This window comes from Pundamilia nyererei, unplaced genomic scaffold (genome assembly GCF_000239375.1).
Source record: "Pundamilia nyererei isolate P.nyererei 1_Seehausen unplaced genomic scaffold, PunNye1.0 scaffold00263, whole genome shotgun sequence".
In the NCBI taxonomy this organism is placed as follows: domain Eukaryota; kingdom Metazoa; phylum Chordata; class Actinopteri; order Cichliformes; family Cichlidae; genus Pundamilia; species Pundamilia nyererei.
Genome location: NW_005187664.1, coordinates 24,877 through 45,025, shown reverse-complemented (window position 1 = coordinate 45,025; position 20,149 = coordinate 24,877). Strand labels below are relative to the sequence as shown.

Here is a 20,149-nt window from a genome sequence, read left to right as displayed (position 1 = left end):
CTTTTTAGCCTAAATGTGTTTACAATGCCTGGATTTACAAACAGTGGCACTAGACACCCGGTGAATTGTGAATCATATGGAATTCCTTATTGTGGGATCATTTGGTACATGTGACTTGGGAAACCCAGCATCATAATCGCACTGACGACAAAGTTCCTCGTCCACTGGTGAACTAAACTATGTTGAATGGTTGTGCTGAACAGCTGGATGCATCAGTGATTTCTTGTGTTGCTATTTAAAACTCGTGTCCAAATAATATTTTATGATGTCAGGACACATAAAGTAAACTGGTGTTTTTATTACTTCCTAGCAAGCAGTAGGACCAGCTGCACTGTAGGCGGGTTTGTTCACTTACTATCGTGCTTCCCTGAAACCCGAAGCACAAATCCTGAAGTACTTTCTCGGAATGTAACTGAATTCTAAACACTCTGAGGTTTCATAGAGTCAAATCCCTCCAAACCTCCCGCGCAGCGTAAGAGTTCTGAGTCAGAGGCAGACACAAAGGACCTCACCGGAGACCCTGTTAGTGAGCGAGAGCTGTTGTGTTCAGAGCCAGGTCTGCCACACTGGCTGGTCACGAGGAAACTGCCTCACATGTGTCTCAGGCAGTATATGGTCTGTGGATAATAACTGCAGGCTTTACGGCGTTAGCAACTGGAGTGTTTTCCTGCCACAGCGGGAACAGCTCAAGGTAAGTGCGCGTCCCCCGGGGTCCGGCCCCAGTTGTCATATTACTGCGTGATAAGTTGAGGAATGGACGCCTGTTTTCTTTCATAAAGAGTGGATTTCTGTGATGGAAAGAGGAGGGGGACAGGAAGGGACGTGGGTGGCAGAACGATGCGATAAAAGAGAAGAAGAGAAGCGCGGGGGTAAAGAATCCTTGTGGCATCAGCCCTATTTGAGAAAATTCTCAAGATGAATTCAAAGTTTAATTTATATTCATGAAGCTTGCGATGGCTGTATTTCTTGGGAAGAGCAAATGGCATAAAATTTTAAATGGGAGAAGACCCTGTGGCTCATATCCATATTTAAAAAGACGGTTAGAAAGAACTAAATAATCAACATGTTTGGGTGGATGATCAGATCCGCATCGCTTCTGATTTTGCATTGTTTAGGCAGCCGTCTACACGTCGCAGTAACTATGTTGAGTTGTCAGCTGTTAGCAGAGTGATTTTTTTGTTCTTAAACTGTTCATGAAGGATTGTTTAAGATTTGTTAAAAAACAAAAAACAGCTCACATTGTCCTGACTTTGAGATAAGTGGGTACTGTGTGCATTCTAATTATTATTACGGAGGACGATTCTTAGAGAACTGCAGGAGTTTGACACAAATTGCACTTGGCAGCAGCAACATCATGCTAAATGCAGCAGGTACAAAGCTCATTTTAACTGGGATATGAAGATTAACATTAAACAGGCCACTTAAGAGCTATTTTGACTTTTTGACACATTTCAGGTCAGCCTGATCTAAAAAATATCTTTAATTAATTAATTATTAGTCAGTTATTTATTAAAAATCCCCACGTGAATACTTTAAACCCACAAACTAGGGCTGCCCTAAAGGATACACTATTTCATCCTCCTGTTTGACTCTAATTAGGATCATTGCAGATAATCATTATGTTGCATTCAGTGAGGACTAGAACAAGTGACAGTCTTCTTGCAACCAGGGAAGTCTCCCTCTGTTGGCCATTAGGAAGAATGCAGGTTTAAGGTTGTATTGAATTGGCTTCCCTTGTCAGACGTGGAAGCTATGTCTAATTTTTTGTCCACTGTGTTGTTCGAAAATAAACAATTTCTATCTGCAGCGATCTCATTGATTACCATCTTCTGAAAAGGCTGGACATTTATGGGCCTTCACCCACACAATCACAAACAACAGTCTACATACCTTCACTCAAACCTTCAAAAACTCAGCACTTTTTTTAGTCCGATGATTCCAGCTGCTGCTTTTGGTTTCATGGTGCTCCAGATGTTTTCAGCTGGTTAGGGGTCTGGACTCCACAGCATGGCTTTATCCTGTCTTCCTTCTCTCACCCCAAACGGTCACAGCAGATGGCCCCGCCCCTCCCTGAGCCTGGTTCTGCTGCAGGTTTCTTCCTGTTAAAAAGGAGTTTTTCCTTCCCACTGTTGCTAAAGTGCTGCTCATAGGGGATCATATGATTGTTGGGTTCTTCTCTGTATGTGTTATTGTAGGTCTACCTTACAATATAAAGCGCCTTGAGACAACTGTTGTTGTGATTTGGCGCTGGATAAATAAAATTGAATTGAATTGAACTGAAATGACTGCAGGCAGGCCAGTTCAGCACCCAGATGCTTACACAGCTACAAAGCCATGCTGCTGGAATAGACGCAGTATGAGGTATAATACTTCCCAAAAAAGAGGTTTTACAGACAGGGTCACATGTTGCTCTAAAACCTTTTAGCATTGATGATGCCTTTCCAGATGTGCAAGATGTCCATTCCATAGGCAGTGATGCACTCATACCATCAGAGATGCAGCCTTATGAACTACCACTCATAGCAAGCCAGATGGCCCCTCTCTACTCGAGTCTGGAGCCTGTGGCTTCCATGTTTTCCAAAAGGAATCATACATTTCAATTTGTCTGACCACAGAGCAGTTTTCCACTTTTCCTCAGTTCGTTTTAAATGAGCTTTGGCCCAGAGAAGCTGGCAGTATTTCTGGCTCATGTTCACATAAGGCTTCTTCATTGCATGATGGACCTTTAACCTGCATTTGTGGATGGCACAGTGAATTTGGTTCACAGGAAAGGATTTGTGGAAGTGCTCCCGAGCCCATGCAGTGATTTCCATGGCACGTTGTGCCCCCCCCAAGGGCATCAAGATCACAGGCATCCAATATTGATTTTCAACCTTGTCCCTTACAGACAGATTTCCAGAGATTCTCTGAAAACGATGAGATATCCAAATAGTTTTATACTAAGGAACACTGGTCTGAAATTGTTCCATCATTTTTAGATGCAGTTTGTTGCTTCCTTCCATCTTTGCTTCTGAGAAACAGTCTAATGTGTTCTCTTCATACCCAGTCAAGTTACTAAGCTGTTGCCAGCTAATCTAATTAGTTGTGAAACGTTCATCCAGCAGAGTACCACTTACTTTCCGAGCCTTTTGTTGACCCTTTCCCAACGTTTTTGAGACGTGTTGCTGCCATCAAATTCAGAACGAGCTAATATTTTTCATGAAATAGTAAAATGTCTCACTTTAATCATTTGATATATTTTCTGTTCTATTGGCAATAAAATGTGGATTTATGAGTTTTACAAATCAGTGCATTTTACACGATATTTTTGGAACTGGGTTCTTTTTGACTGATTAGATTTATAAAACATAGTGTGGCAGATTATATCAGATGGCGGCACAAAGTGAGGACTGACTGGATAAACTGCCATCCCTCTTGGTTGCTGTCATGAATCAGATTTGGCTTCAGTTTTCCGACCCAGGCTTTGCCAGCTCTGTGCTTAAGTTGGAGAGGACAGATTGGTGACAGCATGCGTTAGAGAGCCACTGTTTTCAGTTTCATTGTTTCCTTTAACTGCTTAGGTTGTGTTGCAGCTTTCTAATTGCCCCCATAAGATATAAAAACTTGAAACTCTGTGTCAGCTTGATATAAAGTTTTAGTCTCGTCCTTGGTTACTGTATTGATGTATCCATCTCTACATTACAAAAAGTTCAATTCTCACCAAAAGTGGCTTTCAGTGATCACACTGTGTTTCCTTCTGGGTTAATGTAATCTCCCTGTGATCTGCCTAACACTTGTTTTGTCAGTCTGAATTTTTATCAGCCACTTCTCTGTTTCACAATCGTGTCACATTTGGGAGAAAATGTTCTACGGTTGTTCTCGCTCATGTTATCTTTTTGCAAAATCCATTTCTGCCCCAGTGGAAAAGCCAGATGAATCTCCTGCCAACAAACATTGTGAATATCGAACATGACAGCCACGACTACTGAGGATTTCCAGCTAAAATATTAACTGCAGTGCTCATTCTGAAGCTCTGTGTAGTCACAACAATTGGAGTACTTGCCCTGACTTGTTTAGCTAGTATCAAAAAATACACATTCTACAACAATCTGTGTAATGATCTCCATACGTATAAATATGTAAAATATTAATATGGTAAATAAACCTGCATTCACTGTTTTTGTTTTATTTTTTATTTTTTCTAACCACTTGGGGGCAGCAGAAGAAGTTGCTGTTGTTATAGTAAATAAATTATTCATTTCAGTTGCTCTAATAGTGTTTTACACAGAAACAACACGAACACATTGTCTTCCTGTGTAGAGTTAATTTAATTCAGACTAAGAGAAGATCATGATGACTTGTTCTTGCTCGTATTCGGACTTCTCACAAGCAGACACAATATGCATGACATCCATCACTCGGCATCAGTGATTGGACTGATTGTTGTGCACTTTAATGCTTTTAGTTATCGTTACTGTGAAACAAAGAGCACATGAAGAAATAACCGATCGCTCGCATTATTAGTAGTTTCTGCAACCCCCACGCTAAGAGCATGTTATGCATTACCGTCATTACCAAATGATTTCCATTAACATCGTCTATACAGATTGATTTTAAGGTTGCTTACACAAATAGCAGCTGGATTTATTAGTAGCATCACTTTCAGATTGTATTTCAGGACTAAAATGAATGAATCAGTTTTTCTGGAATGATGCTACGATGCTACTGTTCCTTTGTTTAGTCTTTACCAGTTTTATTTATTTAAATAACATTTTATACATTTGGTGCTTTGTGAAACCAAAACAAACCTGAAAGGATTCTTGGAGCTTTGGAGTGACGCCTGTCACCTCACAGCTCTGTTTGTAATGTAAAACTCTATCGCTCCTCGCAGTCGTCCCTGCTGTAATCAGTTTAGCAATATTTTGTATTTAACTGGCATTTTTAGAATTTGTCCAGTCTTATTATTACAGTGCAAACATGAATCCACTGTAGGAGGAACATGACGTGCACTCTGCTGTCAGAAATAGCCTGGGCGATGTTCCAAAACGCTTCACAGCTTTTATTGTCACACAGCACGCTGATACTGTAGATTCAGGTCTGACACACACCTGAACAAATGCCGGTCTCATGTATCCAAACCCCTGTCCACATACAGCAGCTGTTTCAGTGCAAACCCAGTCTCAGGGTTCCAGCCATGATGTGTTTGGATTTGCTCAACCCTGAGAGATACACGAACACAAAGAGTGACATTTAGAGAGACGGGTCAGCATCGCTCTCATGCAGATTAGTGAATCCCGCTGTGGCTGATACAGTGAGGAGCGTGAACAGAATGGCCAGCAGACACCGAGAAGAGCTGAGTGACATCAGCACCACCGAGCTCGAGTCTTGTTTGCATGCCAGCTCATTACACTTGGAAACAATACCCGTGCTGTCAAACCCTGTTCTTAGCTTTTCTCTATTCTCTCCAGCCACTTATCACAGATTTCATTTTCCAGACAGAGTGACATGAAAAATGCCCCAAAGCCCACCAAACCTCCTGTGTTTGAACACACGCAAGCACACAAAGGAGTGGCTGGTAGTGAGGGATGGAAAGAGCAAAGGAGCAGGAAAGAGAACAATGAATTTATTTGGTTCTAATGTGAGTTTTGGCAGAGCTGGCATGCTAATGCGGTGTTACAAATTAAGATCCCAGTTGTATTGTGCTACAGTGTGCCAAGGGGAGGCTGGGAGTTTGACTTCACAGGCCTGAGAGGATGAGTTCAGGTTTGGTCGCCGTGGCAGCTGGAGCCACCAACACTTGCGCTGTGTGTTTATCCACCGACGGTGCCAGATGTGATTCTCAGAGGAAACCGTGCAGGCAGCGGAAGGATCGCTCATCCTGCAAAGGCAAACACGGCGGGATCACAACACAAACTCACATGTGCATACAAAATTTATTTTTCTCCTCTTCTGCTGCACGTGCCACAAAGCAATGAAAATAATTTATATACAGCACTTTTATACAATTCAATATGATTAATATACTAATAAATAAAACTTTGAAGTCATTTCATTCTTGAGTTAACTTGCAACAAATCATCCGCCTGCAAAGATGCTTCGAAGAGCTTTTTTCAGCCTTTAATAGCAGAATGTTTATGTGTTTGCTCTGCAAATGAATTCTTTATTTGCTAAATTTGAGCAAATTAAAAAGCATCAATTATTGTTTGGTAAAACTAGTCTTTCTGCTTAACTGGTCAGACAAAGCTTTAGGAAGCAGTGACATGAAGAGAGTAAACACTAGTGCTTAATCTGAGAGAAATGATTCAAAGAACATTTGTGAAGCTGTGTCATTAGAAGTAAACAGACACAATATAGTGACTGTCCTGTCCTTTTTATGTACTATAAAGCTGTTTTGTGCCAACAATCCAAAGACGAGCAACCTTGTAATCTTGCTGTCGACTTAAGTTATATAAAGTATATCGGTATAAAAAGGCATAGTTAGTGTTTAAGTTAAGAACACGTAAACTAGTTGAAAATTATCTTCCATCTCTTGTGAACTAAGATCACAAATCACACTGGATTTCCTGACTGAACTTGTTTTTGTTTGAATGCTCATGAATCCGTTTCAGGTTTGGAAATAGAAGGTGGTGTTTAAACATCGGGCAGATGTTGCAGAAGAAGCTAAAGAAAGGCTGACAGCTCTCAAACATACCTGAAACAGTGTTTTGTTGAGGTCACCCTTAAGGAATATTTTTTGTTGCACTATTTGGACTTTCTCTGCCTAACTGAGACGTGGATAACTGCTGGTGATTCCAGAACTTTTGCCTTCAGACTGCTGCTCTTTTAATGTCCAACACACATCTGATCGAGGTGGAGGAGTTGCGACCATCTTCAGAAATCGCTACAGGTGTAAACAGGTTTCATTCAAATTTTATTTTTCCAGTTTTGAGCTGTTGCTATTTGAAATAGCCTGTTCTCCCCCTGTACTGTGCAAAATAATATACAGGGCCCCAAAATACAGTAAGGACTTTATAATGGAATTTGCTGCATTTCTGACTGAAGTCACGATAAAATATGACTCCTTTCTTATTGTCGGGGATTTTAATATTCACGTGTGCTGTCTAGAAAAGCGCATGGTTAAAGACTTTTTGAATCTTACTGATTCTTTTAATTTAGTTCGATGTCTGTTCTGCACCCACACAACAGTGTGGCCACACTCTCGATCTAGTTTTAGTGCACGCATTGCCTGCTTTTAATCTGAAAGTCTCTGACCCTGTTTTCTCTGATGCCGGTTCTGTTTGACATCTCTTTGTCTAGAAATGGATTCAGGGGGCATGTCCCTGTTCAGCCATCTCGTTTGTTAAATTCTTTCGCTGCAGCACAGTTCTCCACCTACTATACTTAGTTCTCTATTCCTGACACACTCCAAAACGTAGAGGAACTCAGTTCTTGGTTTCATACCTTGGCTATTGTTGCCTCTCTAAAAATCAGGCATCATAAGACTAAGTTTGAACCCTGGTTGAACGATGAAGCCTGTGCTGTGAGGCGTGAAACCTGGGCTAGATACAAACACTGTTGAAAACTTTAGACCAATATCTAAGCTGCCCTTTTTATCTAAAGTCTTGGAAAAAGTAGCAAGTAACCAATTGATCCCATACTTGAATGCGCAAAGTATTCAGGAGATTTTCCAATCTGGTTTTAAAGCAATGCATAGCACTGAATCAGCACTTTTAAGAATTTTTAATGATATAATTTTATCATGTGATTCTGGTGAAAGGCTCATCTTACTCGATTTAACTGCTGCATTTGACACTGAAGACGATGAAATTTTAATCTCGCATTTGGAGCAGTGTGTCGGTGTAACAGGTGTGGCTCTGAAATGGTTCAGGTCTTACTTAACAAATCAAACCTTTTCAGTTCACTTAGGAAACTGTGAGTCCTCCCGTGCTCCGCTGTCTCATGGAGTACCGCATGGTTCCATTCTGGGTCCCATCCTGTTTTCACTGTATTTACCTCCCTTGGGCTCAATTTTTAGGAGACACAGACTCTCTTTTCACTGTTATGCAGATGACTGCCAGATTTATGTTCCTCTTAAAAAGAAAGATGGGTCGTCTGTAAATCTTTGCAAACATGTCTGGAGGACGTCAAGTCCTGGTTGGCGCTAAACTTTCTTTGTTTTAATGATTCTAAGACTGAAGTAATGGTGTTCAGACCTGCCTCCACTGCTGTTCAGTGTGTTGATTTGCAAACCCTGAAATCATTTTGTAAACCAGAGATTGTAAATCTGGGTTTTAAAATGGATGCTGAACTTAAGCTTGAAAGCCAGATCGGGTCGGTTGTACAGTCTAGTTTCTTTCATCTGAGGCAGCTGGCCAAAATTAAGCACTTTCTGGATTACGGCTGGCTTATTATTATTATGGGGTGAGTCGACCTTCTGCTTTTCGACTGCAGCTAGTTCAGAATGCCGCTGCACGTCTTTTAACTGGCACTCGTAGATGCGAGCATATCACCCAGTTTTATATTCACTTCACTGGCTGCCCGTGCAATTTAGGATCCTTTTTAAGCTGCTTTTATTTGTTTTTAAATGTTTGTCCAATGCTGCCCCTCTGTACCTCTCTGAGCTTCTTCATCCATACATACCTTCGCGGTCCCTCAGGTGGGCAGACCAGCTCCTCCTGAGCGTGCCCAGGACTAATTGTAAGCTCAGAGGGGATCGGGCGTTTGCTGTGGCAGCACCAAAACTGTGGAATGAGTTGCCTTTACGTGTTAGACAGGCACCTTCCTTATCTGTTTTTAAATCATGTCTTAAAACATATTTATTTACCTTGGCTTTCAGCACAGCAGGATTTGTTGATGTCTCTTAATATGTTTGTTATTAATTATATTGTTTCTTTTTTAATTTTTAAGGTGTTCTGTATGTAATTTAAACTATTTTCTCTTTGTTTTACTTTGGTCAACATCGTTGGATGTAAAGTGCATTATAAATAAAGATGCTTTGCTATGCTACAGTTTGAAGCACTGATTGACATGTTAGTAGATATCGAGGTCTACAGATTAGTGGATATTGGATCGATTCTCTTAGTCATCATGTTTGGGTGAAAAGATGTAAAGCAACTTTTCAAACAGCCAGATCATCAGTGCCAGACAGCCTGGTGGGAGCATCGCTGAGGTGGCTTGAGGAGTGCAGCTGGTCAGCTTGATCTGTGGGATTTTACAGGATCTGCTGCTGACATCTTGCTGCCAGAAATGCTGGGCACTTCCATTCATTCAGCCACTGGGTGTGTCGTATGGCAGCACACAGCAACAAGCATTTCCCTCTTCATTTATGCAAATAGTGAAATTCAATCATGTGACTATTGTCCACGGTCAATCATAATCACTGTTTTTTTATTTGGATTATTAGTAGGTTGTTAAAACTTTTATTTCATGTATAATTATTATTGAAGCTCATCTCCTTTTCTTAATCCTAATGGCATCATGGTCATTGTGTACTTCACCAGCAAGGCTCCTGGTCTCCTGGGTGGGGCCTTTCTGCATGAAGTTTGTGTGTGTTCCTTTTGTTTGCATGACTTTCCTCCACGAACTTCAAAGACTTGCATTGTAGGTTAATTATCATCTACTTCACATCGATGGCTATGTGTATGAGCTAAAGCACTTAATGTGTACAGAGACGGACTGTCTTTAAATGTAAATTTAAAGAACTTTGAGGGGTCATTAAATCAGCACAATATAAAAATGTCAGTTGTTCCATTTCATCTTTTATACCTAGGACTTCACCAAAAAACAAGTTCTTTACAAGTGCTTTCAGAACAGACTGAAACGTAAGCCCCTAGAACTTTGAATTTGCCCTCACAAGCATACTTGAAGTGCTTTAGATTAATGAGCTATATTTGGCTTTCGTTGAATCCGCCCCATGCCAGCCTTCTCTCCTCAGGGAAGCAGACTCTCCTGACTCACTCACAGCCTGCTTCCCGGCCATGAATTGGATGTGATTGGTCAGTGTTAAAGCGCAAATAACCTCACCTGCTGATACTTTGTTACCATTCTGTGCTATTAGTCTCACAATCTCTTTTAGCACTTTGCACCATGCTGCTGCATAATTGCGTTCTTGCATCTGGTCAACAAAATGCTGCTTCTCTCAGTGTGCTCATGCACCTTAAGTTTGAGGTATGGTTTAAGATGCCTTTGTTTTGATAAAATCAGATTAAAGCCACACTGTTGTATCTAACTTGTAGTGGCTCCACAGTGTTGCGGTTTATGTGTTTGCCTAGGAAGGGAAATATCCCCTGGTTTGGTCCTGACAGGAGGCACGTGTGTTAGAAATGTTACCTCTGCCTGCATCACTCACATTGTCGTGGCTTCTGTTTTTCCATCTCTTCAGTGCAGCTCTTCCCTGTAAAGCAGCCACATTGCAAAACTCATTTCAGTAAAAGTGTTTGTCTATAGCTTGAAGAAACGCTGGTGTGCTGCGTTTCAGGGGGACTCGCTGCGGACCAACATCCAGCTGGATTTTGGTGACGGCACAGCAGTTTCATACTCCAACCTGAGCTGGACCGAGGAAGGGATCAAGCACGTCTACAAGTCTGCCGGAATATTCCGTGTCACGGCGTTTGCAGAGAACACGCTCGGTTACGACACCACGACACTCTACCTGCACGTCACATGTAAGTGTCCACACTGTCACAAACACAACGCGTGCTGTTGCTTTCAACTGAAATCCTCTCTGAGAAGATGACTGCTGCTGTTCACTCTCTGTTTCATCGACATAAGAGACAAAACTGTCGATGCCGTCATCTGAGTCAACTTTTAGTTTGCACTCAAAGCAGTTAACTTAGTGCCCAGAAGCAGAGTGTTAGTAGACTTTTAATACTTTGTTTGCTTTTCAGGCCACAAAGCATTACTGATAAACACAGATGTGTATGACTACGTCCATGAACATCAGTTAATGATGCGTTTCCTGTCTGTATACAGTGTGTTAAGATAGGAGAATGTTTATAATGTAGGAACAGAATGAGACTTTACAAACTGAACGGTCTGTAAAATCTCATTTTAAAAGCTCTGTTTTATTCTGACCCAGACGTGCTCATATTTAGTTATTGTTATTGATTTGGTACAATGCACACACATACCCACTAAAGTTGTGTTAGGTAAGATGATAAAATGTTCAGATTTCACCCTCCAGCATGAACAGTAAGGTTGAAAGAAGGTTACACCAGGATGTAGCAAAGAGTTGTTAAAGATGGGTCAGTTCATTGGCACTGGTAAAGGGGTTAAAAAGAGAAATGTACATTTTTGTTGTTAAGAATATAATTTTATGTAAATTCACAAATACTGTTATGTTACAAGAATATAGAAATTCTAATGTGCTTTTTGGTATTTTGGGCTTCCGGCACACTGTAAATATGTGGTTATGTAGTTGAGGAGTCAGAAGAAACACAGGTTTCTGACCGAGTCCTGCCATGTTAATTTAAACCTTCATTAAACATCTCTTTTGAAAGAAAAGTACCCGGTCTTGCTCGTGTTTCAAATGCCTGTTGCTGGACTGACTTCTAAAGGTGGTACAGAAGAGTGAAACAGAGCCCGACGGGCCCGTCATACTAGCTCAACCCTGTAGATCCAAACCATCAAATAATAGCCAGAAAATTTAGATTTTTTGGAACTGAGATGTTTTCTGAGATGTATTTTCATTATGTATTTATTATATCTTTTTTGTATCACATTTGATACATTGGGCATTTTTGGCAACTTTTTTGTTAACAACAATGTTAATTTTAGACCAAACAAAGAGTTTTGTCAATAACATTTTGAAATTATGGAAGGTATTGATCAGAGAGACAGATCTCAGAAACTCGTATCAAATATGATACAAAGGACATTAAAGGGTTAAGAAGAGAGGTGATGATTAGTGAGCAGCAATCCAACTTCCTGCTGAGAAACAGCACTGCAGATGCAATGTTTGTTTCGAGAGTGTTGATGAACAAATGTAGATGACGTCAGAAGAGCCTCACTGTGTATTTGGAGATCAAGAGAAAGCGTATGACAGGGTGCCAAGAGAGAAACTGTGGTACTGCATGAATACATCAGGAGCAAAGCGCAGAGTATGTGAAGGGCTGCAGGACATGTATGAGAACAGAGGGATGGTGGTGAGGTGTGCAGTGAGTGACAGATGGGTTCAAAGTAGGGGTGGGATTACATCAGGGATGCTCTGAGCCCTGCTTGTTTGCAGTGGGGATGGACAGGCTGACAGATGAGGTCAGGCAGGAGTCTCTGTGGACTCTGATGTTTGCCAAAGACATTGTGGTCTGTAGTGAGAGTAGGGAGCCTGGAGAGGTGGAGGTATGCTCTGGAGAAAAGAGGAATTAAAGGCTGTAGATGCAAGACAGAATAATTCAATTTGATTTGCAAGTCCAAAGACATGCAGCTTGTGGGGATAGGTTAATTGGATAATCCAAATTGCCACTAGGTGTGAATGTGAATGCGAATGGTTGTCTGTCCCTGTGTGTTGGCCCTGCAACAGACTGGCGACCTGTCCAGGGTTCAGTTTTATTTATATAACGCCAAATAATGACAACAGTCACCTCAATGTGATATGTGAGAATGTACATGTGTGAGAATGATGGGGAGACAACTGCAACAGTGGAGATGGATGACCGTCGAAAGCAACGTACAGGAGAGAGGTGAAGAAGAGAGTGCAGACAGGTTGGAGTGTGTGGAGACGAGTGAGAGGAAGGATATCAGAAAAGAATGAAAGGGAAGGTTTAGGTTTAGGATGATAGTATGACCTGCCATCAGTCAGTATGGTTTAGAGATGGTAGCACTGGGAAAAACATGGGAGGCTGAGCTGGAGGTACTGAGATGGAGAGATGAGATGGTTTGGACATGTGCAGAGCTGGGATTGTGAATATGATGGACAACAATGTTGAATTTGGGCAGGAGAAATAGAGGGAAACCACAGAGAAGATTCAGGGATGTAGCGAAGGAGGCTTTAGAGGGTTGGCGTGACAGAGGAGGATGCTGGGACAGGGTGTGATGGAGGAAGAGGATCTGCTGTGATTTGTTTGTTTTTCCTTTTTTTAATTATTTAGACAAAAGAGTTGATCGCCTGGATATCACCCACCCAGCCAACATTAGCTTTGCTACTTAAGACCAGAATACTTTCTGAAGACATGAAGACGTTTGTGTCAGAGTCAGTAATGTTGGAACATGACTGTTGGTTCATATAAATGATGTAGTGTTGCTCACTATTTATACTGGAGATGGAAGAGAGACCTTCAGGCAATAGCAGGGATTTTTGTAGAAAGTCGCTGCTTCCTGTCTTCAAATAAATGAGAGAAAGCCTTTAGATGGATGGTCAGATCCAGTCCTTTTGGACATCAGCAATAAAAAAAACATCAAATGAAATTAAGTCACTTAATGCATTTTTTTTGATCAGCAGTAAAATGTTTTTTCAGATGTGGATTTCACGGTACTTAGCTCCAGGTGGTATATTCGTTCACCTGAACGGCAACCACACTGTTGATCCACGCTAAACTCATTTCAAGTGAACTGTGCTCACCTATACAGGGTTTGTAATACAGCAGCTGTGATAAACAAGTTTTGGGAAAAAGGTCATAATAAACTTGCTTATGCAATGTTTTACTGTGAGGAACAAACAGAGAAGTGAGCCTTTAAGGCCACTGCAGCTAATAGGCAGTTATCTGAGGATCACGGCATCACAACAATGGATTACTTTTAAAGTGGAGCAGGTTTTACGCAGCAGCACAAATAACAAATTACTGGATCGTCATGCCTTCTAGCTTCTGTTTAGACAGCAACAAAACAGTGTATCACTTTAACTTTCCATGGAAATTATTCAAGCTGCTTTCTGTAAGTGTTGACTTGTCTCTCTGTTATTTTTGCTGATTTTTTTCAGTCAATTTTTTTTCCAACAATATCTTTATTATTATTTTTTTACATTTTAATGAAAAACAGTCCAACATTCTAAATACTACATGTTTTCAGTCAATTTTAATTTAACCTCCTAAATTAAAAGTCAGCCAGCCTGCGCTGTATGTATATATTTCTGACAGGAACAATTTCAGCTGGATTTATTTCACAGTGTAGGTGATGCTTTCAGGGAGAAACGCCAAAAACTACTACAAACGATTTCTCAGCTGAGCATATTTAATACCAAATGATTCTCTCACCTTCTCCCATTCATACAAAGATACAGTACACACACACACACACACACACACACACACACGACACGCACGCACGCAGCATCTGAAGTTAGGGATAAAGATTAGTTCTGCTTAAAGAGGATGAGCGCTAATAGAAGCCTCGGAGAAATGAGCACTACACGAACCTTTCGTTGGAGTTTTTCCATAAAAATAGTGTATTACATTTGTCCATGGCAGCAAACTTCATCTCTACGATTAGTGTAAACCATCCCAGACCCCTGTCAGGTCCCATTAGGTTCTTAGTGGGGAGGTTTGCAGTATTACCCAGAAGGTATTATGTCAAAAAATTCATGATGGTGTCAACATTTTTGGGAGTTTTTTGCTCGTCAGCACTAGTATCAGAGTGAAATGGTTCTGTTTTCTGTCAAACAATAATGTTACATATGTGCAAAAAATAGCTAAACTATCTGTTTGCCTGCTATATGTTTCATCTACATTTTCACAGACAGTAGCTGTCACCTGAAGTTTGCTCCTGTCACGTTACACCAGAATAAATATCTCAGAGTTGATGACATGAGACATTGGGAGTAGAGCTTATTCCTTCATGGAAAATTCAGGTCAGATGAATGAGTACTAGCACTGAAAATATATAAATAGTGTTAACTTATTAAAAGAAACCAGCAAACGTCCACTCCTGTTTCTTAAAGAATAAAAAGCGGGGTTTGTATTTACAGACATTCACTTTTCTGGCTCAGCTGCAGTTTTATTGAACTCTGACTGCTTCACACTGTGACGATTGGTCAGAAATGTAAAATGCAGTAAGAAAAGTCCAAACTAAACATGTCAGTTGTGTCTCTTAATAGTCACGCAGCTTGATGGAAGCAGGCAGTGTGTGCAGCTACAGGTTAAATTTGGTATATCCTCCTCCAAATCACTCCACAGATCTTTTTAAGATTTAAGCTAATTAAGAAAAGTCACAAAGTGTGGTTTTGACGTTTTCAAAAGTTTGCCTTTATGCTTTGTAGATTAGAGATTAGATAAAACTTTATTAATCCCTCAGGTGGATTCCTCTGGGAAATTCGTTACGGGCAATTGCAAAGAGCAAAACTTACATTACAAGTGCTAGCACATGGTCCACTTTGGTGGGGTTCCAGTTTGTCACGTACCTCCCAGTCTTGGTAATTTGGCACGCTCAGCCGGGTTCAAACGCTCAGGCAGCCTTTCCAGTGCAGGAGGACGGACATTACACAGGAGAAGATGGATGGAACAGCTGGAAAAGATGAGGCATTGTGCAGAGAAACCTCAGCAATCATTTTGTCACCGGGGCGCTTCTTCCTATCGCAGCGCTAAGACGGTGATCTTTACTGAGTCGCTCTCATTGAGAGGACGACTGCGGCGAGTCAAGCCTTCGTTAAAGCGTTAGTATAAATGTTTACTGTGTTGATGTCATAGTTCACATGAATATCAGTCTCAAAGTTAGTTTAACCTGCTTTCTGGAATAGACCCAGGTGGACCTTCACTATAATAATTTATAGTGTACATAAATATAAATGAGTGTTATCCAACTGGGCATCTTTGGATCATTAGAGTTCTGTCTGTGATGCTCCTTAGCTTATAATATAAAGTGGCTCGAGATGTCTGTTGTTGTTCCATATAAATAAAACTGAATTTTCTGTTAGATGATTATAAAGAAGTGCATAAAGTGGATTTTGTGGTGTGGAGATAATAAAGAACAAAAAAAAATAGAACTGTTTAATTCAACTTATCAGTTTATCAAACCATAATGTGCAGAAATGCAAACTCTATTTAAAACCCTTGTTTTGCCACAGAGAAAGCAATTACTTCTGTCAACTGTTTAAAAACACAGCACAGCAGGCAGAAAGAAAACTCTTCCATTTGCTGATTATTTTCTCTCCAAAATACAAGGCTGGAATAATTTAAAACAAACATCCGCCCAACTTAGAATAGTCATTATTAAGAAATGTACCGTCACAACTCGGATGAAGAAATGAAGATGAATATGAATGAGAACAAGATCACACGAACATACAGTGTTTCATCTTCTGCCATCGCAGTGTGTGCATGGTTATAACAGGCCGCCATATATGTCTCACCTATTAGGCAGTCTCATTACACCTGCCAGCAGACTCGCACAGCCTAATTGGGAAGGTCTGTCTGACATGCATCGCAGTGATTGCAGTATAGAATTAGGCAATAAACTGCAGGGGGGGCTTCTATTACTTAGAAGCTGTTACATCATTTGATTGTCACACTGATAGATGTGACAATTATCTTGTTTCGAGTGACATAAAAAGTCCCCGACTGTTTAACTGTCCTCATAAAGATAAACTTTCTCAGTAATGTTGGATTGAGTTGCATCAACATGGTTACAGAAGTAGAGGTGTTACATTTTAGAGGATTTTCATCCATCACGTCGTAGTAACGGACACTCGGCTGCACCTTGAGAGTTCCTCACTATGAGTTTATATGATATTTCTTTTCACAGTGTTTACATTTATCCATTTTTTTAACCCACTTATTCTGTCCAGAGTTTGGGGGGCTGGGATGGGAGTGTGTCTTTACCCAAACTGCACCAGACATGTAGAGAAACAGAGACAGATGTATTCACCTCAGGTGCAGTTCTTTGAACTGTGGGAGGAAACCCGAGCGCACTGAACAAGCTTCGCACCCCATGTACCGCCAACTGCCTTTTTTGTATTTGAGTGAGAAGCACGATCTGAAGTCTGCCTCATTAACTGAATCCGTGTACGATATCAACCCGTCTGTCCTGTTTCTTTCTTAGGTCCAGTGGAGCATGTCCAGCTTCTTGCTCCCTTTGTGGTCATAAGAAACAAAGAAGTGAACATCACAGCGGTGGTCTTACCCAGCCACTCACGCACAGTCACTTACTTCTGGTGGTTAGGAAACAATACTGAGGTAACGTCTGCAAAGAAAGACTCATTAAAGACATTTTCATTGAAATTTCTGTGGCTTGCGATTTATATTTTAGTTGTTATTTTTTTAAGCTGTATAGTAAGTGCTGCTGTTAGTAGACTGCTTAATATAAATGCTCTTATCTGTGCTTGAGAAGTGTTTTTAATGTTTAAGAAGAACAAAGCAACAAAAGAGAGATCCAGAGCCAAGTCCTCAAAAGTGATAGAACATGTCTTGTGTGCTTGGAGCACGCTCAGGTTAACATTAGCTGAAAGGTCGTCTCGTGTCTTAATCACATAGTGATGCTTAGTCAGGATCTCTCGGCATCACATTTTTACACTCATTATGTGTTAAAAAGCCAATTAGTGTCATTTTTGATTGGACAGGGCAGATTGACAGGCTTAATACAGAGCTAATAAACTTGTGTAGGACCTCAGGTTTGATGCTTGTATTATAGAAATTACTATGATAATGAATCAGAACCAAGACTCACACGTTTGTCCGGTTGTTAGGTGATGATGATGAACCCTGCTTCCGGGTCCAAACTACTCTGTGTTTATTGAGGCTGTTGTGTGTCTAACAGGTTTTAATGTTTTGTATCTTGTTCTATTTAATCAGAGCAAGAACCTAAAAACAGTCAGTGATCACTGTCGGCCTCTCTGAGTTTGGTTGATTGAATCTTTATTTTGAACATGTTGAAAAAGTATAACAACATAGAATTAAAACCAGACAAACAAACAAAGCAAAACAAAAGGAAAATGAGCAACCACAAATAACTTTCATGTTCAAAAAGGAGCAGGAAGAAGCATAAGCTTATTTAATCCCACCCCCTTTTCCACTATCTAGTAATCAACAGAATACAGAAATCCTCTTTACAATTACATTATATGTTACGTGTATTTAAAAATAATAATAATAATAATGATAATTATATGTATGTCTATCTTTCTATCTATCCATATATACATATATACACACATATACTCTTTATCAATAACCCCAGTAACACCTCAAAGGATACACAACCTACAGATATATACACCCAAAATACACGTGCACCCGCACACACATGAAAATATTGGACAAGAACAGCCTATCAAATCTCTACCTCGTCCCTGTACCCTGTAAAAACCATCTCCTTAAACCGCTTTTTAAACTGCGCCATGCTTGGACTTTGCTTCATATCTTTACTTAGTCTGTTCCACAGCTTCACTCCACACACAGAGATGCAAAAACTTTTTAATGTTGTACGGATACGAGGATGTTTTAAATTTAATACCCCCCTCAAATTGTGTCCCCGTTCTCTTTTAGAAAACAGTTTTAGAATATTGTCAGGAAGCAGGTTATTTATTGCTTTATATATAATTTGTGCAGTTAGAAAATGAACCAGATCTGTGAATTTTAGAATTTTTGATTTTAAGAATAGTGGATTTGTATGATCTCTGTAACCAGTTTCATGGATTATCCTTATGGCCCTTTTTTGTAATATAAAGATTGATGATAGCAGACGTTTGTAAGTATTGCCCCAAACCTCTGCACAGTAATTCAAATACGGTGCAATCAGGGAACAATAGAGAATGTGTTTTACTTTACTCAAGATTGAAACACTTCTTCCAATTTTGTTATGTATATGATTTATATGAGACTTCCAGATTAATTTTTCATCTATAATCAGACCAAGAAACTTATATTCAAGTACTCTTTCAATGTCCACACCATCTATATGAATCTGCACTTGCATTTCTAAGGGAATTCCTAAATAAGACTATTTTAGTTTTACTTAGATTTAGCGATAGTTTGTTCCTGTTAAACCATTTTTTAAATTTTGCACATTTCTGAAGTAATTGTATCGAGCAACTACTTTAGATTCCCACTAGAACAAAAAATATTTGTGTTTTCTGCAAATAATACTAATTTTAATATATATCAGATGCCTTGTAAACATCATTTATATAAATAATACATTTTGGACCCAGTACAGAGCCTTGTGGAACACCACAAGCAATGTCCAAGCATGATGAAGAATGGACACTCAGCTTCACAAATTGTTTCCTGTCACTTAAATAGTTTTTCACCCAGTGCAGTACAACCCCCCTGATCCCGTACCGTTCCAGTTTATTAATTAATATATCATGATTGATTGTGTCGAATGCTTTTTTGAGATCCAAAAATAGTCCAGCTGCATATTGTTTCTGATCTATAGCATTTATAATATCTTCAATTGATTTGATTAATGCCAGTGATGTTGATCTTTTTGATCGGAATCCATATTGACTGTCAGAGAGTAATTTATATTTATCTAAGAATTTGTCTAATCGTTTATTAAACAGGTTTTCTAGGATTTTGGAGAATTGTAGAAGTAAAGAAACAGGCCTGTAATTTGTGAAGTGGTGTCTATCCCCAGTTTTATACCACGACACAACTTTAGGTATTTCTGTTTATTATTAGTTTTACTACCACTCTTCATTGTAAAGCTCAGTTTTTAAAACCTTACGATGTAACAGCCCAGCACTTGCAGCGGTATATTAATGACTAACCTCGTATTGTGGATGGGTTATCTCAGTTGTTCTCCTGACTGAAGTTTGGTTCGTTTACAGCATCCTGCGATTGCATTTGTCCCTAACCATCAGGAACCCTCACGTTAACTGTTTTCATTGATGCCTGCATGTTAAACTTTATAGTTACACCTGGTAAAGCAGCCACACTGATCATTTTATTAAAGAATTTAGACAGTTTTTAACTCTCAGTGATGCTGCAGTGTTCATTTGACTTTGGGACCTGAAGCGGAGTTTGGACCCGGAAGCGGCTAATGACGTTAGACTTAAAGACCAAATTCCTCTTCCACATCTGTTGTGATGTGGCCATGGTAACAATTGCTGGAATTGTTAGAGTATATGTATTTCACTGATTCTGTTTGGATCTGCTTTTTTGTTTTGTTTTTTAAAGCAGAAACAACACTTTTAAGCTACTACCGAAACTATCACTATAATTTCAGTCATCTTCTGTTTGGTAGGGCCTAAACTCTCACTGTGTATACTTATAAATGAGTACCTGTTACAGTTTTTATAACATACTACTTCATGTTCCTCCTCATG

General features: G+C 39.9%; 1 protein-coding gene across 1 annotated transcript in view; it reads left to right on the top strand.

The window, feature by feature from the left end:
- The window catches only part of sorcs3a (sortilin related VPS10 domain containing receptor 3a), a 251,886-nt gene that overhangs the window by 210,037 nt on the left and 21,700 nt on the right, over window positions 1-20,149 (top strand). Inside the window, exons 19-20 of the mRNA XM_005750127.1 lie at window positions 10,436-10,622; window positions 16,924-17,057. Coding sequence (XP_005750184.1) covers window positions 10,436-10,622; window positions 16,924-17,057 — 321 coding nt within the window. The remainder of the gene's footprint in view (window positions 1-10,435; window positions 10,623-16,923; window positions 17,058-20,149) is intronic.